The 22917-nt window shown below is 38.4% G+C and overlaps 1 protein-coding gene across 4 annotated transcripts in view; it reads left to right on the forward strand.

Annotated features, from left to right (window-relative positions):
* The window catches only part of BLM (BLM RecQ like helicase), a 106896-nt gene that overhangs the window by 35202 nt on the left and 48777 nt on the right, over window positions 1-22917 (forward strand). For all 4 annotated transcript variants that reach the window (XM_049905604.1, XM_049905602.1, XM_049905606.1 and 1 more), the window contains 7 exons: window positions 3631-3763; window positions 4093-4787; window positions 6689-6880; window positions 9343-9461; window positions 10272-10385; window positions 12038-12136; window positions 13086-13234. In XM_049905604.1, the coding sequence (XP_049761561.1) occupies window positions 3631-3763; window positions 4093-4787; window positions 6689-6880; window positions 9343-9461; window positions 10272-10385; window positions 12038-12136; window positions 13086-13234 (1501 nt within the window). The remainder of the gene's footprint in view (window positions 1-3630; window positions 3764-4092; window positions 4788-6688; window positions 6881-9342; window positions 9462-10271; window positions 10386-12037; window positions 12137-13085; window positions 13235-22917) is intronic.

Here is a 22917-nt window from a genome sequence, read left to right on the forward strand (position 1 = left end):
GCCTTGATATCCCTTTAAAGTTTAATACTTTTTTTGGTTTGATTTGTTTTTTAATTCATCCTTATTTCTGTTAAGTAAAATATGTAGTGTAAATAGTCAGACAGGTCTACCAGACTTTGAAAAACGGCAGTCCCCTTTCCCACTCTGAATTTCTGCTTCCTAGAGGCTCCCTCGGTCAGGAGGCATGTGTCCTTCCATTGTGGGAGATGGTCTAGCACTGTTACTGTTCATTTTCTTCTTTTCTGTTTCCTCTCTTCACTCTTCCTGGAACTTCTGTTATTTGGGAATTAGACCTCCGTTCATTATCTTTTCTATTTTCCACCTCTTGCTTTCTTTCTTCCTGGGAGATTTCCTGAGTTTTATCTCTAACTCTTCTATGGAATTTTTTGATTTTAGCAAACCATTTTACAAGAGCTCTTTTTTGTTCTCTGAATATTTTTGTTATGAATCTTATTCTTTTTCGTGTGTGTGTGGGTTCAACAAACAAATTTATTTTCTCACAGTCCAGGTGGCTAGAAATCCAAATTCAGAGCACCTCCTCTAGAGGAGGAGCCCTGCTGGTGCAGTGGTTAAAAGCTCAGCTGCTCATCAAAATGCAGCAGTTCAAATCCGGCAGCCGCTCCTTGGAAACCCTATGGGGCAGTTCTACTCCATCCTATGGGGTCACTATGAGTCGGAATCAACTCTACAGCAACGGATTTGGGTTTTTTGGTTTACTTTAGGGGAAGGCTTTCTCTCTCTGATGGCTCTGGAGGAAAGTCCTTGATTTTTCAGCCACTGGTTCCTGGAAGATCTCCATGTCTTGGCCTCTGTCTTACCCCATCTTTGCTTGTTAGCTTTCCTTTGATCTCTTTTTCTAACTCAAAAAAGATAGACTCAAAATGCACCCTACACTAATCCTGCCTCATTAACATAACAAAGACAGCCTAATCCCAAATGGGATTATAACTACAGGCATAGAGGTTAGATTTACAACACATATATTTGGGGGGACACAATTCAATCCTGAACACTGGGATATACTAGGCATCATGAGTAAGACTATCCAAGGAGATTGGATTTTTTTTTCTTTTTTAATTTTTATTGTTCTCTAGGTTAAATGAATCCTATTCTTGTTTGATAATTGCTGTACTTTCCTTGTGTGGGTTGTGAGGGTGTGTGTGTGGTGTTCCGCTTTCTGTGTGCTCTTTCTATTTCCTCCAAATTTTTTTTTTTTTTTTAGCTTGTTATTTTCATTCACGGCTGAAATTGTTGACTAGGACAGGGACAAGGACAGAGGCCTAGAAAATGTCATTAGAGGGCTCCCTCTCAGCTGACACGAGTCAGTTCATCACCGCTTCTTGTTCAGTCAGTTACAGATTACGTTTCAGGCCATGTTTCTCTCCCTTGTCCATGGGGATGCAAAAGACTTGGTCATAGGACTCATGAAAGTTCAAGATCTAAGGGGAAATGAGTAGAGCACTGGCTACAGAGTGAGGAAGATCTGAGCTAGAAACCTGACTCCTCCTCCTCCTTGCTGTGTGACTATGGCAAATTAATTTAAGCTTTCCTGAACCTCAGCTTTTTTTTTCTGTAAAATGAGGAGAGTACTATCTACCTTGCAGGGTAGCTCTCAAGATTCAAGGTAAAGTACCTAGTGCACTCTAGGCCTTCAGTAAATGTTATCTGCCAGTCTAGTTATCCTTTCAAAGGAGGAAATACATTAAGATGGCTGGTTTGTTTTTATGAACTCTTGCTAGCTCTGGAATTGTTTCATCTCCTTCTTAGAGCTCACAAAGCAGCCATTTGATAATATGTTCTAGAATTTTGACTTGAATTGACATCAAGATCACCAGTCTGTGTAGTCTTTGGCAATCATGGTTTGTTTTTTTTTCCTTAGAACAATGTTTGCCTGTCTCTACTATTTCATCAACTCTCCTATTCACTAGATGCCTCAGGTATCAGCGACAGTGGCTCCAGGATCTTGTTTCTGTGTTTTCTTTGTCTTCTGTGGTGTAATCTGTCTGGACAAAGAGATTTGAGTTCCTTTCCAATAGCTAGGTGCCCTTGTATCTCTCTCTGAACCTGTCCTGGCTTTCTGTTCTTTCAGACCATTGTTTATGATCCTATTTCCAATCTGATTCCCATTCTCCCTCAGAGAAAACAGTAGTAAAATTCGAATTCAGCAACTCCACTTTCACCATCTCACACCTCACATCCCTATTTACCTCAGTCACCATTAGGAACATTTCAGAGTTTTCTGCCCCTTCCTCTCTCCATCTGGAATCTGATAATTATGTTAAAGGCAGAATGGTTTGAACGTCCAGGTATCTGCATCCAGCTTGCCTTTGGTTTAGCTTAGAGGTACCTGTGCGTTAGTATGCAAAAGAATTACTGTACAGAAAACCATGTATTCCATATTCTATGACTGATTTAAGGGATTTTTCAAGAGCAACTTACACTAGACTTAGTTTTGCCTTCCTTGCCGAGGTCTTAAACTATTGCCTCCATAAGAATCCCCTCCACTGGAGTGGTGTGCAGGTGAGGGAGGCTGCCTTTCTAAAGAGGCGACATTTCTGCTCTGTTTGACCCTGTAGCACTGCCTCCAAAAAGTGGAGAAAATACGTTTGGAATGTAACCGGTGTATCCGCCTGTAACAGCGCTTGGTTTATCTGTACTTTAGGAGGAATCATATGGACATGATTCAAGAGTTACAGTCACAGAGTAATCATATCTTTTGTGGGGAGTAACAGGAACAAACAAAAAATATGGATTGGACTAGCTGGATTCAGATGCCCAAACATTGTCATCAAGACTTTCTCTGTCTCACCCCTGCCTTCTCCCCGTCTTCTGTCCCATCTCAGCATCTCTCTCCCCATTTTTTTCCGTCTCTGTTTTCTGCTTTCCTTTGTGTTAGTCTTATTCTCAAGCTGTCTTTTTCATAGAAAGGGCCACCAGTAGCTTCCATCAAACCGCTTATTTTTTAAAAATCCTAGCGCTAATTCTCACTGGGCCGCCTTATATCAGATGCCCAGTGAGGGAGTGACAGAGGGGTGTATCTCTAAAAGGAAAACCTGGGTGCTCTGTGTGCTGTTTCCATTAAAGGGAAGTGTGGATGCCAGGCAGGCCAAAGAAACAGGTGAGGGTATTGCCTGTCCAACCTTTTATGACACACCTTGTGTGAGCACAGTGAAATTGATGCCTGAAGTTACGAAAAATTTGTGGTAAATTGATACCTTTATGCCTTCTAACTTTAAGAGAAATATCAGGAATTAACAAGAAATTAAATGAAAACTCAGTTACGAACTCTCATGGTATAGGACAGAAAGACAATCTGATTTTAAGTTATTTCACTGGCAGATAATAGGGCAGTATATGTTTGTTGGAGCCCTGTTGCACAGTGGTTAAGAACTCGGCTGCTAACCAAAAAGTCGGCAGTTCAAATCCACCAGCCGCTCCTTGGAAACCCTATGGAGCAGTTCTACCCTGTCCTATAAGGTCACTATGAGTTAGAATCGACCTGACAGCAACGGGTGTATGTTTGTTTATGATCTTGTTTTTAAACTAGTTCGAATTTTACATGTATAAATATTTCAAAATCTTGAGCCTTTTGTTTTCAAGGGAAAAAATAACAACCTAATTACTTTATAGCTGAACGGTTAAGTTTACAGCAGCAGCTTATTCGTGTGATGGAGGACATCTGTAAATTAGTGGATACAATTCCTGCTGATGAACTGGAAACTTTGGATTGTGGGAATGAATTGCTTCAGCAGCGGAACATAAGGTATCTTGATTTTTTCCCTTTGGAATCTATCTGATTGCGTTTCCACTGCTCTAAGCCAAAATCGAACAGAGCAAAATTTCCAGACCTCCTGGCCAGGAGATTGTTTAGGGTGATCACATAACATTGTCACTATGTTGTAAATTCATTTACTTTTTCAAACTCTTCCTTTGGCATTTGCATTCAGTATTTTAAGATTGAAAAAAAAAAAAAAAAAGGAGCTATTTTGCCACGATGTTCGTTTGGAAGGAAAACTGAAGATACGCTTGTGTGGCCTACCGTCACAGACTACTCATATTTAACACGGTGTTACTGTTTTTTTTTTTCTTCAGAAGGAGACTCCTTGCTGATGCGGGTTTTAACAGAAGTGGTGCTGGTTTTCTTGGCTCACTGTGGAGATGCAGGCCTAATTTACTTGATATCCCTGTGGAAGGTGTGGCATTTTCACAGGGTGATTTCTGTCCTACGGAGAATTCTGTTCAGGAGTTAAATTTCCCACACCTTCCCTCAAACTCCATTTCCACTGGGACATGTTTACCAACGGCTACCCCAGGAAAGACAGGATTCTTAGCCACCCCTAAGAATCTCTCTGAAAGACCGCTATTCAGTTCCCAGTTACAGAGGTCCTTTGTAAGTAGCAGCTGTGCTGTAACACCAGGGAGAGAAGAAAGAAATGGAAGAAGCTCTTATTTCCCAGGCAGTGTTCTCACAAGCACTGCTGTGAAAGATCCCCATAAACACACTGCTTCAACAAATGACTTAGAAAGAAGAGAGGTTTCAGAAATCCAGGCTTCCTATGATATTGATCATTTTGACATAGACGACTTTGATGATGATGATGACTGGGAAAATATAATGCAGAATTTAACAGCCAGCAAATCTGCCACAGCCGCCTATCCACCTATTAAGGAAGGGCGGCCAATTAAATCAGTAGCCGAAAGAATTTCTTCAGCCAAGACAAACTGTCTTCCAGTGGCATCTGCTGCTCAAAATAAAAACTTCTCAGAGTCAACTCAAAATTACACTGGTAAGTTTAAAACAAATCGAATGCTTATGTATTATCTGAAAACAAAACTGTCCAAAATGGGAATTGCATAAGAAAAACCATAGCAAGCCATCATTGCCTGCAAACTACATTGTTTCTATGCAAATTTCTCTACTGATAATATGAATTACAAATCACAATTTCAAAAGCGAGTTGCTCTTTTGTCTCTGTAGCAGCTGTAGTTTTATAAAATGTGTAATTATAACCTATTGTAGTAAAGCTCTAAAGTCATTACAAATGTGCTTTGCCTTTAAATTAACATTTTTTAGTCCTTAAAACAATAAAGCTCATGAGGGCCAATTTTATAATGATTTTTTGGGGAAGGGCAAAAGCAAAGATGAGTTTATATGCTAAAAATGTAATTGTGTGTATTTTTAAACTTATGCATTGGTGAGAATCGATTAATTTTTAAAGTAGAAAAGCAAGTTCTATATCTTAAGATTTTAAAATATAACACAGTCTAAAACTCGTTAGCGTTGAGCCGATTCCAACTCACAGCAGCCCTATAGAACAGAGTTGAACTGCCCCATAGAGTTTCCAAGGAGAAGCTGGTAGATTTGAACTGCTGCCCTTTGGTTGGCAGCCGTAGCTCTTAACCACTGCACCACCAGGGCTCTGGGGCAGTCTAAGAAGAATATAAAGTCAGAAATTTCTTAAATGAATCAAATTGTCCTTTCATGAGGCCTTAAGAATCCTTTAATTCATTCAACAGATATTTATTGAATGCCTGCTATGTGCCAGGTACTGTGCTAGGTTCTGGTGATATAAAGATGAATAATGAATAGTCACTGCCCTCTAGGAGCTCACAGTTTAGCAGGAGAGAGAAGTTTCTGGAAGAGTGAAATTAGCAGAGGAAAGCCAAAATTAATTTTAAAACCTTACATGAACTTTATAAAGTTATCACAATTTTTTTTCTTTTTAGTGGAAACAAGTTTGTATGTGCAAGGTTATAAAGTACAGCCCTACCTATTTTTGCCATTGATGACTTAATGCCATGGAAGTTGTTCTCACAGTTATGCTGTTGACCTTTAAAATACCCATTAATGGATTTATTTTTGTATCATGTTAGAATATGTCATACTTGATGTTTGCAATTATCTTTGAGACAGTTGAGTGTTGAGGTTAGAATAACTGCCAAAGCTGGCGTTGAGTACCTCTTGTTCTCTATGCTGAACCAGAGTGGAGGCAGTGAGGGTGCAGAGCAGAGGCGAATGTGAGAGACATTATGAAAGAGTAATCAGGAAGCTAAGGTGTCTGTAAGGTTTCAGACCTGGGTGACTCGGAGACTGTGACACCACTAACAGAAATAGGGGAGTCAGGAGGGAGAGTCAGATGTGGAGATAAGCTGAGGAGGGCTATTATAAGGCTTGGTGAGCATAAAGTGTTGGTAAATCATTTGAGTAGAAATGTCTAGCAGACAGTTGGAGATGCATGTGGAACTGAACTTAGGAGAGATGCCAGTCAGGTCTTAAGAGAGACGCTAGGCGGTGATGTTTAAAATCACAGAGCTAGGAAAAACCCAAAAAAGCAATGTGCAACAAGCCCATTCCTGAGTATGTGAATGACTCCCAAATTTAAGAGGCAGATGGAAGAAGCAGAGCCAGGAAAGGGAGTAGCAAACCCATGACCATCTTGAAGGTCCAAGGTGAAGAGGAAGGAGGCAATAACTGGTAATAGTAGGTACTGCATAAAAGTCCAGGGAAAACTTGAATTTGGCCCTCTAGAAGTCTCTGGTGGCTTTGAGGATACAGCTGCTAGAGAGTGGTGGGGAGGAAACCCCAGAAAAGCGTTAAAGGAGTGCTTTGCAGGGCAATGTACATCAACACGTAACTGACTTGTTACATTAATGCACTGATGTTTCTTAACATTGATTATTTTCTTAGACAAGCCTGAGCAAAATTTTGCATCCAGAAATCTGAAACACGAGCATTTCCAAAGTCTGGATTTTCCTCATACAAAAGAAATGATGAAGATTTTTCATAAGAAATTCGGCCTGCATAATTTTAGAACTAATCAGCTGGAGGCGATCAATGCTGCGCTGCTTGGTGAAGACTGTTTCATCTTAATGCCCACTGGTGTGTATTTTTAGACATGAATTGGCAGGAATCCACTGGCAGATGTTAAAAAAACGTTCTTTAATAGAAGTGAAAAGAATACCTACGTACCTCCCCAGAATTTCTATCACTTAGGGACCTCTAAACCTCCTGTGCCATAGTAAGAAGGTGTGTTACCCCATAGCCTCCTTTCTGGTTGTTGACACGATAACGTATTTTCAACTCAAAGCTTATTGTGTTCAATAGATCTAGAGTTTCTTTTTCTTCAGGAATTTTTCCCTTTTCTAGTCAAATCTGGAAAGCTAACCAAAAAATCACTGTCAAAGAGTAGGACTGTTTCTAGTAACTTATTTGTTAGCAGCCTAGTGATGCATTGTGGTTAGAAGCATCAGCGGTGGAGCAGCAGCCGAGTTTAAAGCTCGGCCTCGCCATTTGTGAGCTTTGTGACTTGGGGCAAGCAACTTAACTCCCTAAACCCCAGTTTCCGTATCTGTGCACTTCATGGGGTGCCATGGGGACTCATTGTAAAGCATGGAGCTAGTACTTTGTTGGCCCCAGTTTTGAAGAAGTATGGGGCTTTTCATTGTGTTACTAAACTTCATAGCAGCTGTTCAGTGATACGTAGTCATTCAAGTAAGAATTTTAAATAAGCATTGAATAAGTATTCCATAACAAGGTTGCTAGACTTCTTTAGCTGTTCCTATCTAATAAATATTCGATGGCTCGTGTGGTTGGAAGAATGGAGAATTTGGAGTGTCAGTCTCTAACTGGAAGTCCTCCCTCTGCCTTTCACTCATCTTGTTGTGACCTTTAGCAAGTTAGCTCTTGCCATCACTGTTCAGTAGTATGAACTGTGCTGCTGTAGTTCTGCAAACCGATTCTAACATTTAGACTATGCGAGCTTAGTAATCAGCATTTTCAAATTTCATTAACTTGTTGGTCACTCTGTGTCTTCCATTTCAACCCCAAATTTGATACTATAAAAGTTTCCAGAGCTGGAAAGGACCCTGCAATGATCCAGTCCTGTGATTTCCAGGGCTTTCCATGGCCATTTAGGGTTTCAAGAGGCATTTTTGAGGGCCCTTCCATTCCTGTTTCAACCTCTTGATTTGTCATTGTGTGTGTGTGTGTATAGATTCCAAATAAGGTTTCTTTTAGACAAAAAAAAATTTGAAGACCACTGATGTAGAACATTTTGCAGGTGTTGTACATAGGGTCGCTCTGAGTTGGAACTGGTTTGATAGCATCTAACAACAACAAAAAAACTGAGGCATAGTAAGATTAAATGGCATATCTAGATTCATACAGCTAATTAAGGAGCAGAGCAGAAACTAGAACTCAGGTCTCTTTATTCTCAGCATCCTGTTCTCTTCCTTGACATTTACACATATATATTAAAGTGAAATTTACTTACTATACATGTGAAAAAGACTGTAATTTATAAAACCCCAAAACCAAACTTGGTGCCCCTGAGTTGATTCCGACTCATAGCGACCCTATAGAACAAGGTAGAACTGCCCCCATAGGGTTTCCAAGGCTGTAATCTTTACAGAAGCAGACTGCCACATCTTTTTCTCACAGAGCAGCTGGTGGATTTGAACCACCAACCTTTTGGTTAGCAGTCAAGCATTTAACCACTGTGCCACCAGGGCTGTATAGTAGTATAAAAAAGCAAATTAGAGTCCTAGAAACTGGCTGGCACCAGCTTCTGCCATTAGTGTATGAGTGAAGTGGAAGGATAGGGAATAAGCATTTCAGTTATCACTAAATGTGTTGCCATTTTGAACTAGAGTTACATGGAGAGAAATTCTTTTGGTCTCCTGAATTTTCTTTATCTTCCGTTTAATATGCACAAATGCAGTTCTACCCTTTTATTTCAAAGGAAAATCGGCATTATTACCTTATTGAACAGAGTAGTAGAAGTAAATGCTCTGATATTCACTGTTGAGAGCTTCATACTAATGATGAAAAAGAAAAAACTAAAACCCAAGATCTTGAAAGTACCTTCGGGATCATCAAAGTAATATTAAACCATTTTTAGTATGGTTTAGCGCTGTGTATTTTATTACCTTCTACCTCTTTAAAAATTAAATATTATATAGAAAGGAATTTTCATCCTTGTATTATATTAATTTGAGCACCCCTTCTACTGCCAGAAATAGAAAGTTCACTGCATTTGGATTTCCCTAGTAGTCTTTTTAAGTAATTCTATTGCATTTAAGTTACCTGCCCTGAAATTTTGCTTTTGCAATGGTATGTGGCTATGTAAGATCTCCTACAAGGTAATTTTGACATGTTATATAAGTTGCCAAAATATTCGGGCTCATTCAAGTATGGCATATTGTTGGCACCATGGGGAATATCACTTAGTGCTCTGGTAGTTAATTATTTGAATCATTATATGTGATCTGCTTTGTGGACTTTTGCCTTTGTGCTCTCAGGATGAAACCTGACAGATCTTTTCTTTACCATTATGTTAATAGGAGGTGGTAAAAGCCTGTGTTACCAGCTACCCGCCTGTATTGCTCCTGGGGTCACTATTGTCATCTCTCCCTTGAGATCACTAATAGTGGATCAAGTCCAAAAGCTGACTTCCTTAGATGTAAGTTAAAACAAAACACTACAATGTTAACAATGAAAATGCTAATGAAAACATGCTGTAAAAACAATTATATGTCCATACTCTGGATAACCTTTTTATTAAATAGTTCAGGAATTGTACAAATAAAGGAAAAATAACCTCCTGCTGGTCAATTTGATTCTATGCTAATAGAATATTTTTTAGCAGGAAATTTTTACCTGTATTTTGCAGATGTAATTTTTTTTTTTACTAATATGAAACTATTTCTCTTTTTATTGTGGCCAGATCAGCATAGTCCTCATTCCCTTATATCTTAAAATGTATATGTATGCACACGCACACACATATTTTTTTCCTCATGGCCGAGGTTACGGTAGTATATGTACGCACTCTCCTAAATCCCACATATTGTGATCAAACAAGGCCATGAGCCACCACCCCTCGACAAGACCACTGGTTTGACTTTTCTAGAAGAATGTCTTAGTACAGCGAGGGGAGCCGTTGTTCAGCCATTGGTGATATTGCAGCCCCTTCATGGTGATTATACTGTAAATCCTGAAGGTATGTTTACATTTTTTTGGACGTAGCCATACATTAGGACTGGAATCTCTTGGATGCTGAATTCATATTTAGCTTACTTACAAATATGAAATAACTAGGAAGACCAAAAGAGCATTGAATTTAAAATAGGTTGATGTTTCAAGGAGGTAATTTGTGTGAAAAATGGAAAAGAAAGTGAACAGTGGGAAGAATATTTTAAGTTATGCTTAATAAGGATTAATGTATAAGATGTATTAACACATTCCAATTGTTTACTACTTTTATACTTAGATTCCAGCTACATATCTGACAGGTGATAAGACCGACTCAGAGGCTACAAGTATTTACCTCCAGTTATCAAAAAAAGACCCAATTATAAAACTTCTATATGTTACTCCAGAGAAGGTTTGTATCTATATCATTATTTTAAAGTATGACATTAAAGCCCACCAAAGATACATGAATTTTTAATTTTGGCATAATTTGTGATGTACAGTGGAGTACAAGGAACTCATGTATACATTTCCCTCAGAAGCTCCAAATGGTTAGATTTTACGACAATTGCTTTATCTTTCTCTCCATATGTATCTTTTTCCTGAAACTTCGAGAGTAGGTTACAGACATGATATTCCTTTACCCTTAAATACTTCTCTGTGCATTTCCTTAAAACAAGGACTTCTCTTACATAACCACAGTACTCCTTTGCCATCAAGTCGATTCTGACTCATAGCGACCCTATAGGACAGAGTCGAACTGCCCCATAGGGTTTCCAAGAAGCAGCTGGTGGATTTGAACTGCAATCTTCTGGTTAGCAGCCGAGCTCTTAACCACTGCACTACCAGGGCTCCAGCCACAGTACACTTATCAAAATCTGAAAACGTACATTGATACAATACTACTACCTAGTCTATAAAAAAATATAGACCTTATTTAAATTTTGCTAATTTTCTCAATAATGTCTTTTATAATAAAAGAAAATCCCAGATGACACGCTGAATTCAGTTGTCATGTGTCTTTAAATCTCCTTTAATCCAAAAGGTTTCTTCATGTCTCTTTGTCTTTCATGATCTTCAAATTTTTGAAGAGTGCAGACCAGTTATTTCGAGGACTGTTCCTTAATTTGAGTTTATCTTACGTTTTCTCATGATTAGATTCATGGTGTTCATTTTTGGTAGGAATGTCACAGAAGTGACATGTTCTCAGTGTATCCTATCAGGAGGCACTTGATGTCAATTCATGTTAGTACTGGTGATGCTAGTTAACTTTGATCACTTGGATAAGGTGGTGTCTGCCAGATTTCTCCACTGCAGTTATTTTATTTTGTTGGTAGGTGTTCTATTGGAGAATACTTCGAGACTGTGTAGATAACCTATTACTCCTTCAATTTTTACCTGTGAGTTTTAGTATCCATTGATGAGTCTACCCTGAATAAGTCATTACTATAATGGCTGCCACAGTAACTTTCTGATTTAGTTGTTGTTCTACTATAAGAAAGAACTTTCCCTTTTTTCTTCACATATTTATTTGTATCAGTATAAATGCATACTGGGGGTTTTTACTTTATTCAGCAGGTTATAATCAGGTATCATTGGTATTTAGATTTGGCCAGTGGGAATGCCATCAAGCTGGCTTCTGTGTTCTTTTGACATGTCCCTGTCAAGACGTGTGTTAGGCATGCTCGTTGCTACTGGGAGGTCATTGCTTCCAGGCTCTGTCAGTGGACAGAGCTAGGAAATACACATTTATTTACATATACATAATACAGTTAGGCAAGTTTTTCAAACATAACACCTCCATTACCCTGTTACCAGTGTGTAAACGTGGTGATCCTCAAATGTTTTGGGGCAGAAAGAAGTTTCAGAACCTCTGACCCAATACGTGAACTGTTTATTGAATGTGGGTGAATGTTCTACCAAGTCAGATTTGCTATTTGCCATTAATTCTGCTATTCACTGCATAGATTGAAATAACAACCAACTGACAGGGAAGCTGTAGGATGATATGGTGTCTGTGGTTGTAATCTGTTTTCTGTCTGCACCAACACGTTTCCGGTCTAGGTCTGTGCAAGCAACAGGCTGATTTCTACTCTGGAGAATCTGTATCAGAGGACGCTCTTGGCACGTTTTGTTATTGATGAAGCACATTGTGTCAGTCAGGTAAATACAGTTTTTATGTCTTGAAATATCAAGAAATATGTACTACTAACTGTATCATTTTCAGAACTAACGAGAAGCCCACAGTGAATGACTTGTTCTGTAGTTTCACAGAATAAGGTGGTTCTGTTTTGTTGGTAGCCATTATTAATGATAGCGTACATTCTGTTGAAATTTGGGGGGAGTTGTTTTCCATTTATTCATCCTTTAATTCATTAATTCATAAACATATAGGAGAGCCTGTTTGGACCAGGCACTGTTTGAGGTTCTGGGGATATAATCCTGAAGAAGGTAGAAAACTTCCTGTCCTCAAGAGTAAGTAGAAGATGAACTGAAGGATAAACAGGAGCCAGACCCCAGAAGGCCTGGTACGCAGGTTTAAAGGGTTTAGATTTTATCAAGCAGGTGATGTGTATTCATTGCAGGCTTTTAATGAAGGAGTAACATCATTAGATTTTCCTTGTTGTTGTTAGTTGCTGTTGAGTTGACTCCAACCCATGTGTGCAGAGTAGACCTGCTTCATAGGGTTTGCGAGGATGTGAGCTTTCAGAAGCAGATCACCAGGCCTTCTTCCTTGGCACCTCTGGGTGGGTTCGAACCGCCATCCTTTTCAGCTAATAAATCAAGCACTTAACCAGTCTTGCCACCCAGGGACCTTAGAAAAAGATAAAATATGTGTATTTATCTTATAAGTGATAAACAGTCAGTGAATTATTTTAAACAAGATGATAGTCAAATTCCTATTATAGTAAAATAATTTTCCCAGGTGTGATCTGGAGATTGAATTGTAGGAGGGCAAAACTGGGGAGGGTGGGGAGAGATTCTATTCATAGAGAGTTGGAGTAATCAAAGAAAAACATAGTGGACTAAGGGTATTGACCAGTTTTTGCTTTTCATGTAAGGAAGATCCAAGTAGTCTGAAAAGTAGTAATTTTTTTTTTTTTCCAACTAGTGGGGACATGATTTTCGTCAAGATTACAAAAGAATGAATATGCTTCGCCAGAAATTTCCCTTGGTTCCGGTGATGGCTCTTACTGCCACCGCTAATCCCAGGGTACAGAAGGACATTCTCACTCAGCTGAAGATTCTCAAACCTCAGGTGTAAGTTTTTGAAAGTCATGAATTTAAAAACCCTAGGGCTTTGGTTCCCAGACTTTGCTGCACATTAGAATTATCTGTGGAGCTTTAAAACTCCCATGCTGAGTTGTATCCCATGCCAATTAAATCAGAATGTTTGGGGCTGGCAGCCAATATATTTTTTTAAAGGATCCCTAGGTGATTCCAGGACCCCTAGTGGCACAATGATTAAGCACTCTGCTGCTAACCGAAAGGTCAGCGGTGTGAACCTACCAGCTGCTCCGTAGGAGAAAGATGTAGCAGTCTGCTTCAGTAAAAATTTACAGCCTTAGAAACCCTACGGGGCAGTTCTACTCTGTCCTATAGGGTTGCTATGAGTCAGAATTGATTCGATGACATGTTTTTTTTGTTTGTTTTTTAGGTGATTCCAATGTGCAACAAAGTTTAGGAACCAGGCCCCTGGAACTTTTCTTCACCTACTGAAATTAAAGCACTATCCCATCACCTGTTTTAGAAGTAGGAATAAATTACATTGCTGTATTTATTGACCCTGGTATAGTCCCAGTGATAAATTAGCTTTTATTTATCTCATTTTACTTTCCATACATCCCAGAGTATACTTCATGAAATGAACAAATGACCCTGGGTTCTCATTTTCCCATAAAGTTCTAGTTATAACCAGGATGTTGAAAACAGCCCAGGAATTATATGCCTAACAGCTGGTTTACTTTGTTTTCATCTCCACAGCAAAATGCTTCTTGTTGCCACCAAATCCATAATTACTCAATAACAAAAATTACTGTAAAAAATATCCCCATGTACATAGGTTGTCGTTAGTTGCCATGGAGTCAATTCATGGTGACGTCGCGTGTGCAGAGTAGAACCGCTCCCTAGAATTTTCAAGGCTGTGACCTTTCGGAAACAGTTCGCCAGACCTGTCTTCTGAGGCACCTCGATGTGGGTTTGAACTGCCAAACCTTTCAGCTAGTAGTTGAGTGAGTAACGGTTTGCGCCACCCAGGGATTCCTGTACCTTGTTTTGTGCCTATACCTGAGTTTAGGAGCCCTGGTGGTACAGTGGTTAAGAGCTCAGGCTGCTAACCAAAAATCAGCAGTTCAAATCCACTTGCAAGTCCTTGGAAACCCTATGGGGGCAGTTCTACTCTGTCCTATAGGGTCACTATGAGTCGGTATGGACTCAACAGCAACAGGTTTGGTGCATTCTCTGGTAGGTTCATTCACTCAGCAAGTATTTATTGAACATCTATTGTGTACAAGGTTAAAATTTTTTTTCGTTCTAATTTATTAATGGGCGCTTTGTGTTTGAGGTATAAACATTAATCCGGGGTGTTTGCAAAGGAATAATGACTATAAAAGACATGGGAGTGGATTCGTAAAGCACAGTTTGTTCATTTGGGAATAAATAAGTTGTACCTACAAATACTGTAAGCAGTAAAAACAACCACAGTAAGCTCTAAGAGGGTCATGAGAATAACTGAAAGTTTCCTATGAATCTGAAGGGCGTCATGAGATTCAGATTGCTACAAAGGCCTTTGAAGTTTTAACTGGCAGTTTCCAAATTATCTGATCTATACCAGGAAACTCAAGCACTCTGAGTTTCTTCCAGCCTTTACATCGTTTGGTTCTAGCCCTGAAATCTTTTGTTGCTAGGAGTGCTTTTATACAGCACTAATGATCATACTAGAATGCAAGAATTTTATAGTCCTTAGGATAATGTGTGTGTAATCACAAAATTTGAAATGGAATGTTTTAATTTAATCTCACTTTGAGAAGGGTATTTGTAGGAAATAAGCTTTTTTCCATCAGCTTACGCCAAATGTAATTTACTGCTATTTTAAATCAACCATACTAATTGGCAACTGCCCAGAGTTAAATGATATAAATTCCATTCACCTTTTGAATAACTTTGTGAATGCCGAATATGTGATTTATGTTTGAGCAAACATTGCACATGTTTGTCTAGAGGCAGACACCTTTAATCTCTTTTTGTAGTAATGTGGGGAGGTGACCAGCCTGGAAAAGCGGTAGATTTTGCTTTCCCTGAGTCTAGCACACGGTGCCTTGTGCCTCATTGCTAGATGTGGGTCCAGTGCGCAAATTTGGGCAAGTCATTTGACTCCTTAATGCATTTGGTACTTTTATATTTGTGAGTAAATCCCTTAGTGAAAGAAGATTTTAGCAAACTTCGATACTGATACGTTATTTCCTGCTATTCTTTTCTGCCAATAGATTTTTTTTTTTTAATTTAATTTGCCCAACTGTTGCTGTGTCAGGGCTCTGGAGAACTCAGGTGTCTCTAGGTTTGGAGCCATGGGCTCCCACTTTCCTCTCCTACTGCCTATGTGTAATAATATTCTCACCCTTGGGAAGGTACAGAGATGAATAATAAAACAAGGCCTTATACCTTACTCTTAAAAAAAATATGAACTAGGGGACAGCAAAGAGACAGACATATAGTCAGTTAACTGTAATGCAGCAACAATAATAGCGAACACTTATCTAGCCCATCCTGTGTGTCAGGCACTGCTCTTGGCATCGTGTGGTACCTCCATTCTCCGCACGAAAGTCTTATGAGGCAAGTACTCCTATTTCCCCCGTTTTAAAGATGAGCAAACTGAGGCACAGAGGTTTTAAATAACTTGCATGGGGTCATACACCTAATAATTGTTGGAGCAGGAACTTAAACCCAGCAATCTGGTTTCAGGACCCATTTAAATACTACAGGAAATTGCAGAATGAAGTAAGTGGTGATTAGAGATGTTAATTACAACTGTAGGAACTCAAGAAGGCACGATTAACTGTAACCAGAAGTAACAACTAATGAAGAGGGATGAGAGAGAGTTTTATAAAGAAAGCAGACCTTCTAGGGTGAGCACCTTTGTAAAATTTTAAACAGCTTTATTGAGATATAATTCACATATCATAAAATTTATCCATTTAAAGCACACTATTTAATGTGTTTTTTAGTATATTCGCAGGATTGACCCTCAGTACCGTCTAATTTTAAAACATTTCTGTCCACTTTAAAAGAAATCCTGTACCCATTAACAGTCAATTCCCATTTCCCCTAGACCTAAACAACTAATATATTTTCTCTTTCTTTACATTTGCTTACTTTGGACGTTTTATATAAATGGAATTACCCAATATGTGATCTTTTTGTGTTTGGGTTCTTAGCATAATGTTTTCAAGTTCCATTCATGTTGTAGCATGTATCAGTGCTTCATTTTTTTTATTACCAAATCATATTCTACAAATGGGTACTCCATAATTTATCCGTTGATCAGCCAAAGGACCTTTAGGTTGTTTTCATTTGGGGGCTATTAGGAATAATACCAAGTTGTGCGTTTGTATACAAGTTTTTATATGGACATGTTTTCATTTCTCTTGGGTTGAATGAGTATATACCCTGGAGTGGTATATACCTGGAGTAGAATTGCTGTATCATGAGGCAACTCTATGTTTAGATTTTTGAAGGAGTTCCAGACTGTTTTCCAAAGCAGCTGCACCATTTTACATTCTCACCAGCAGTATATGAGGGTTCCAATTTCTCCACATCCTTGCCTACACTTGTTATTATCTGTCTTTTGGATTATAAGCATCTTGGGGGATGTGAAGTGGTAGATGAGTGGCATTTTAACAGGCGAAGAGTGGAAATTCAGGGCTGAAGATTCTGGCATGAAAGTATCCATGGGTTAAATAGAGAAATGTAGAGAAAGGATAACCCTCAAAAGATGGCTTGAGGCCAGATCATGGAACATCTTGCATGCCATGATGGTAAAGTGTTTGCACTTTATTCTGTAGACATTTTGACCTGGGAAGTGGCTTGATCAAAACTGTATGGAAGGATGATATCCTGGCAGAGGATAGAAGATGGAGTGGAGGAATGAGATTGGAGGCACATGGCAGCTTCTTAGGAACCTATTTCACTCACGTAGGAGACAGATGATGGTGGCGGTGGCAACAGCAGAAGGCGAAGGACAGAGTAGAGAGAGAGCAGAGTTGAATCAAAAGGACTTGGAACTGGTTAAGGGGAGAAACGTGGGCATAGTTGAAGCTGACCCTAGTTTCTGGCACAAGTGACTAGTACCACTGACCATAGCCAAAGATGTAGGAAGGGAATGGGTTAGGCTGGGAGGAGGGAAGGGTGTGTGATGAGTTTGATTTTAGATTTGTGATGCTTGGAATGTTTAACAGATAAGTGGAAATGTGCAAAATCGTGGTCCTTTTTTTGGTCCTTGTACTTCCCTAAAGAATTTTAGAAAACATGTACCTCCTCTCACATCTTTAACCTGACACCTAAAATTTTTCATCATAAGCTTAAGTAGTTAAGGAGAATATGGTCTTTGTAAACATCAAGGTTTTTAAGCAAAATTGTTGCCTCACTCTTTTAAATGTATTCGGTAAATAATAAATATGGTAGCAATTCTGTACCCACTAGCATCCACTTTAAAAATACATTAAAAAAAATTTTTTTTTTTTTTTTATTGTACTTTAGGTGAAGGTTTACAGAACAAAGTAGTTTCTCATCAGTTATTACACACATTGTTCTATGACATTGGTTGACAGCCCCACGACATGTCAGCACTCCCTTCTCAACCCTGGGTTTCCTATTACTAGCTCTCCTGTTCCCTCCTGCCTTCCAGTCCCAGCCCCAGGACTGGTGCACCCCTATTCTTCTTTTGTTCCATGGGCCTGTTCAATCGTTGGCTGAATGGTGAACCTCAGGAGTGGCCTCATTACTGAGCTGAAAGGGTGTCTGGAGGCCATGCCGTCAGGTTTTCTCCAGTCTCTGTCAGACCAACAAGTCTGGTCTTTCTTTTTGAGTTAGAATTTCGTTCTACATTTTTCTTCAGCTCTGTCCAGGACCCTCTATTGTGATCCCTGTCAGAGCAGTCAGTGGTGGTAGCCGGGCACCATCTAGTTATACAGGACTCAGTCTGGTGGAGGCCGTGGTAGATGTGTTCCATTAGTCCTTTGGACTAATCTTTCCCTTGTATCTTTAGTTTTCTTCATTATTCCTTGTTCCTGAAGGGGTGAGACCAGTGGAGTATCCTAGATGGCTGCTCACAGGCTTTTAAGACCCTAGACGCTACTCACCAAAGTAGAATGTAGAACATTTTCTTATAAACTATGTTATGCCAATTGAGCTAAATGTTCCCCAAGACCATGGTCCCCATAGCCCTCAGCCCAGCAATTTGGTCCCTCAGGGAGTTTGAATGTGTCTGTGGAGCTACCATGACCTTGCCTTGTACAAATTGCGCTGGCTTCCCCGGTATTGTGTACTGTCTTACTCTTCACCAAAGTTTCTACTTATCTATTGTCCATTAAGTATTTTTCCATCCCCACTCCTCCCCTTCCTCATAACCATCAAAGATTGTTTCTTTTTATATGTAAACCTTTTCATGAGTTTTTACAGTAGTGGTCTCATACAATATTTGTCCTTTTGTGATTGACTTATCTCATTCAGCATGATGCCCTCCAGATTCATCCATGTTATGAGATGCCTCACAGATACATCATTGTTCTTCATGGTTGTGTAATACTCCATTGTGCGTATGTACCACAGTTTGTTTATCCATTCATCTGTTGAAGGGCATCTAGGTTGTTTCCATCTTTTTGCTATTGTAAACAACGCTGCAGTGAACATGGGTGTGCATATGTCTATTAGTGTGACGGCTCTTATTTCTCTAGGATATATTCCTAGGAGTGAGATTGCTGAATTGTATGGTATATCTATTTCTAGCTTTCTAAGGAAGGGCCATATTGTTTTCCAAAAAGGTTGTATCATTTTGCATTCCCACCAGCAGCACGTAAGAGTTCTGATCTCCCTGCAGTCTCTCCAACATTTGTTATTTCCTGTTTTATTGATTTGTGCCAGTAGTGCAGGTTTGAGATGGTATCTCATTGTAGTTTTGATTTGCATTTCTCTAATGGCTAGAGATTGTGAGCATTTCCTCACATGTCTGTTGGCCACTTGAATGTCTTCTTTGGTGAAGTGTCTGTTCATTTCCTTTGCCCATTTTTTTAATTGTATTATTTGTCTTTATGTTGTTGAGGTGTTGGATTTTCTTGTAGATTTTAGAGGTTAGACCTTTATCTGATTTGTAAGAGTCAAAAATTTTTTCCCAGTCTGTAGGTTCTCTTTTTACTCTTTGGTGAAGTCTTTTGATGAGCATAAGTGTTTAATTTTTAGAAGATCCCAGTTTTCTAGCTTATCCTCTGGAGCTTATGTGTTGTTGGTTGTGGTTTGTATCCTGTTAATGTCGTGTATTAGGGCCTCTAGCTTTTATCCTATCTTGTCTTCTATGAATTTCATAGTTTTTGGCTTTATATTTAGGCCTTTGATCCATTTTGAGTTAGTTTTTGTACATGGTGTGAGATATGGGTCCTGTCTCATTCTTCTGCACATGGACTTCCAGTTTTGCCAGCACCATTTGTTAAAAAGACTATCTTTTCCCCATTTTATGGACTTTGGGCCCTTGTTGATTATCGGGTGACCATAGGTGGATGGATTTATATCTAGGTTCTCAATTCTGTTCCATTGGTCAATGTATCTGTCATTGTACGAGTACCAGGCTATTTTGACTACTGTAGCTGAATAGTAGTTCCTGAGGTCAGGTAGTACAACTCTACTTTATTCTTCTTCAGTAGTGCTTTACTTATCCTGGGCTTCTTTCCTTTCCATATTAAGTCAATAATAAGTTTTTCCATCTCTTTAAAGAATGTTGTTGGTATTTGGATCGGTATTGTATTTCTAAATGGCTTTGGGTAGAATTGTCATTTTCACAATGTTGAGTCTACCTATCCGTGAGCATGGTATGTTCTTCCATTTACGTAGATCTCTTTTGGTTTCTTGCAGTAGTGTTTTGTAGTTTTCTTTGTATAGGTTTTTTACATCCCTGGTTAGATTTATTCTCAAGTATTTTATTTTTTTAGGGGCTATTATAAATAGTGTTGTTTTCCTGATTTCCTTTTCATCGTTCTCTTTATTGGTGTATAGGAATGCAGCTGATTTTTGTATATTTGTCTTGTATCTTGCCACTCTGCTGAATCTTTCTATTAGTTCCAATAGTTTTCTTGTGAAGTCTTTTGGGTTTTCTTTGTATCATATCATCCCCAAATAGGGACAGTTTAACTTCTTCATTACCAGTTTGGATTCCCTTTATTTCTATATCTTGCCTTATCACTTTAGCTAGGACTTCCAACCCAATGTTAAATAGGAGTGGTGATAAAGGGCATCCTTGTCTTGTTCCTGTTTGCAAGGGGAATGTTTTCAGCCTCTCTCCGTTAAGAATGAGGTTGGCCCTTGGTTTAGCATATATGCCCTTTATTATGTTGAGAAATTTTCCTTTTATACCTATTTTGTTGAGAGTTTTTATCAGGAACGGATGTTGGACTTTGTTGAAATCCTTTTCTGTGTCAATTGAGATGATTGTATTATTCTTTTATCTATGTGGTGGATTATGTTGATTGATTTTCTAATGTTGGACCATCCTGCATACCTGGTATGAATCCTACTTGGTTGTGGTGTATTATTTTTTTGATGTGGTGCTGAATTCTGTTTCCTAGAATTTTGTTGGGAATTTTTACATCTATATCCATGAGAGATATTGGGCTGTAATTTTCTTTTTTTTTTTTTTTTTGTGGTGTCTTTGCCTGGTTTTGGTATCAGGGTTATGCTCGCTTTATAGAATGAATTTGAAAGTATCACTTCCTTTTCTATGTTCCGAAATAGTTTGAGTAGTACTGGTGTAAGCTCTTCTCTGAATGTTTGGTAGAATTCTCTAGTAAAGCCATCTGGGCCAGGGCCATTTTTGGTTAGGAGTTTTTTTTTTACTACCTTTTCAATCTCTTCTTTTGTATGCATTAAAATTTTTTAATTCTTTTACAGATATTCTGTAATTTTTTTTCTTTTTCTCTTTGAACTCATACTTCTCTTTCATTTCCCCCACAGAATTTTATCCTAAAGTACTATATTTTTATGCATGAAAGTCTTGTTGCTGTCACATTTACCTGCAACAAAAATATGTTTTTTATAACAAAATTTTCTTTATTGAATTATTACAATCAGTAGTTCATAATTGGTCAGAATAGCTTAAATATTTTTTAAAATAATTATTAATCATAAACTTTGAGAATATGTCTCAAAATGAGATAAGACTTTTTTTCCCAATTAGTTCATGTATCTATGGATGAACTGAGTCAGTTCCTACTTTTTATTTTTATAGATGTAAAAAAAAAAAAGCACTGAGAAAATTGCTCACATAAACACATAGATAGGAATGGAAGGTATTTTATTTTAGCAGTAACAATTATTGAATTCTTTCTGACATATATGCCAAAAATTACTTAATAACATGTCATCAAAAATTATTTTTAATGATCTGTCAGCTGACAGCTCAACAAGGTCCTCTAAATTTTGTAGAAAGCAAAGAATTGGAAACCATCTTAACTGGCAAAAATAATTCATTGCCAGATCATTAGAGTTGTTCACTTTTCTTTTTCTGGGAAATAAACCCCAAAAAAAGTTCTATGAAAATTTGTTTAATGACAGTTAAATATTCTTCTTACTCTTTCACTTAAACAACCCTATTGCCCAGTATATTCAGAAGAGTTAGGAAAAGCAGATTTGTTAGTTTTATGCATCTTTTCTAATGAAATATTTTTAACAAGGTGCTTTTATTATGTAATAGGTTTTAAATGTAGTTTTGTCAAAACTTTGGGGCTGCAGATGTACAAAAAAGAATTGATTTTGTAAGTCAAATAAACTTTTAATACACATCCCCAGGCCACTACCTTAGTTCCGAAAGTAACAAGAGCTGAGGGTGAGATGATTCCGTTTCCTCATAGATCTTGTTACAGTTACATGGGTTGGACCTTCTGGGCCTAATAATATTTACCATTTTAATGGAACATCCAGCACCCCCTTTAGTTAAGATACAGTGTTTTAACATCCAAGCCTTTTTCTTTTTAATCTTTATTGAGATAAAATTCATAAAATGCATCCATTTAAAGTATACAGTTCAGTGGCTTTTCACATATTCGGCATTGTGCAACCATCCTCATAATCTAAGTTTAGAACATTTTCGTCACCCCAAAAAGACATACCCATGCCTATTAACAATCACTTCCCATTCTCTCCCCGCTCTTTTGTGCCTGACTTCTTTGACTTAGCATGTTTTCAAGGGTCATCCATGTTGTAGCATGTATCACTACTTTATCCTTTTTTATAGCTGAATACTATTCCATTGTTATAGATGTTCACATTTTATTTATCTATTCATCATTTGATAGACAGTGCTGTTATGAGCATTTGTGTATAAGTTTTTGTGTTGACATGTGCTTTCAGTTCCCTTGGGGTAAATACCTAAAAACGGAATTACTGGGTCATACGGTAACTCTTTGTTTTCCACAGCAGCTTTACCATCTTACATTCTCATTGACAGTGTATAAGGGTTCTCATTTCTTTACATTCTTGCCAACAGCTCTTTTTGATCCAAAGCTTTTTCTATGAATAAAACATTGTTCTAAAATGAAAGTGGAGTCTAAAGCATGAGAAGAGGCAGTAAGGCTGCTCTCATGTAGTCATTGCAGCGTTCCTGTCAGCAGAGAGGCTCATCTACCATCCCATCTTATATCCAACTCAGCTCAAATCAGTTATGAGACTATCTTTTTCCTATGTAT

This window comes from Elephas maximus, chromosome 13 (assembly GCF_024166365.1).
Source record: "Elephas maximus indicus isolate mEleMax1 chromosome 13, mEleMax1 primary haplotype, whole genome shotgun sequence".
NCBI lineage: Eukaryota > Metazoa > Chordata > Mammalia > Proboscidea > Elephantidae > Elephas > Elephas maximus.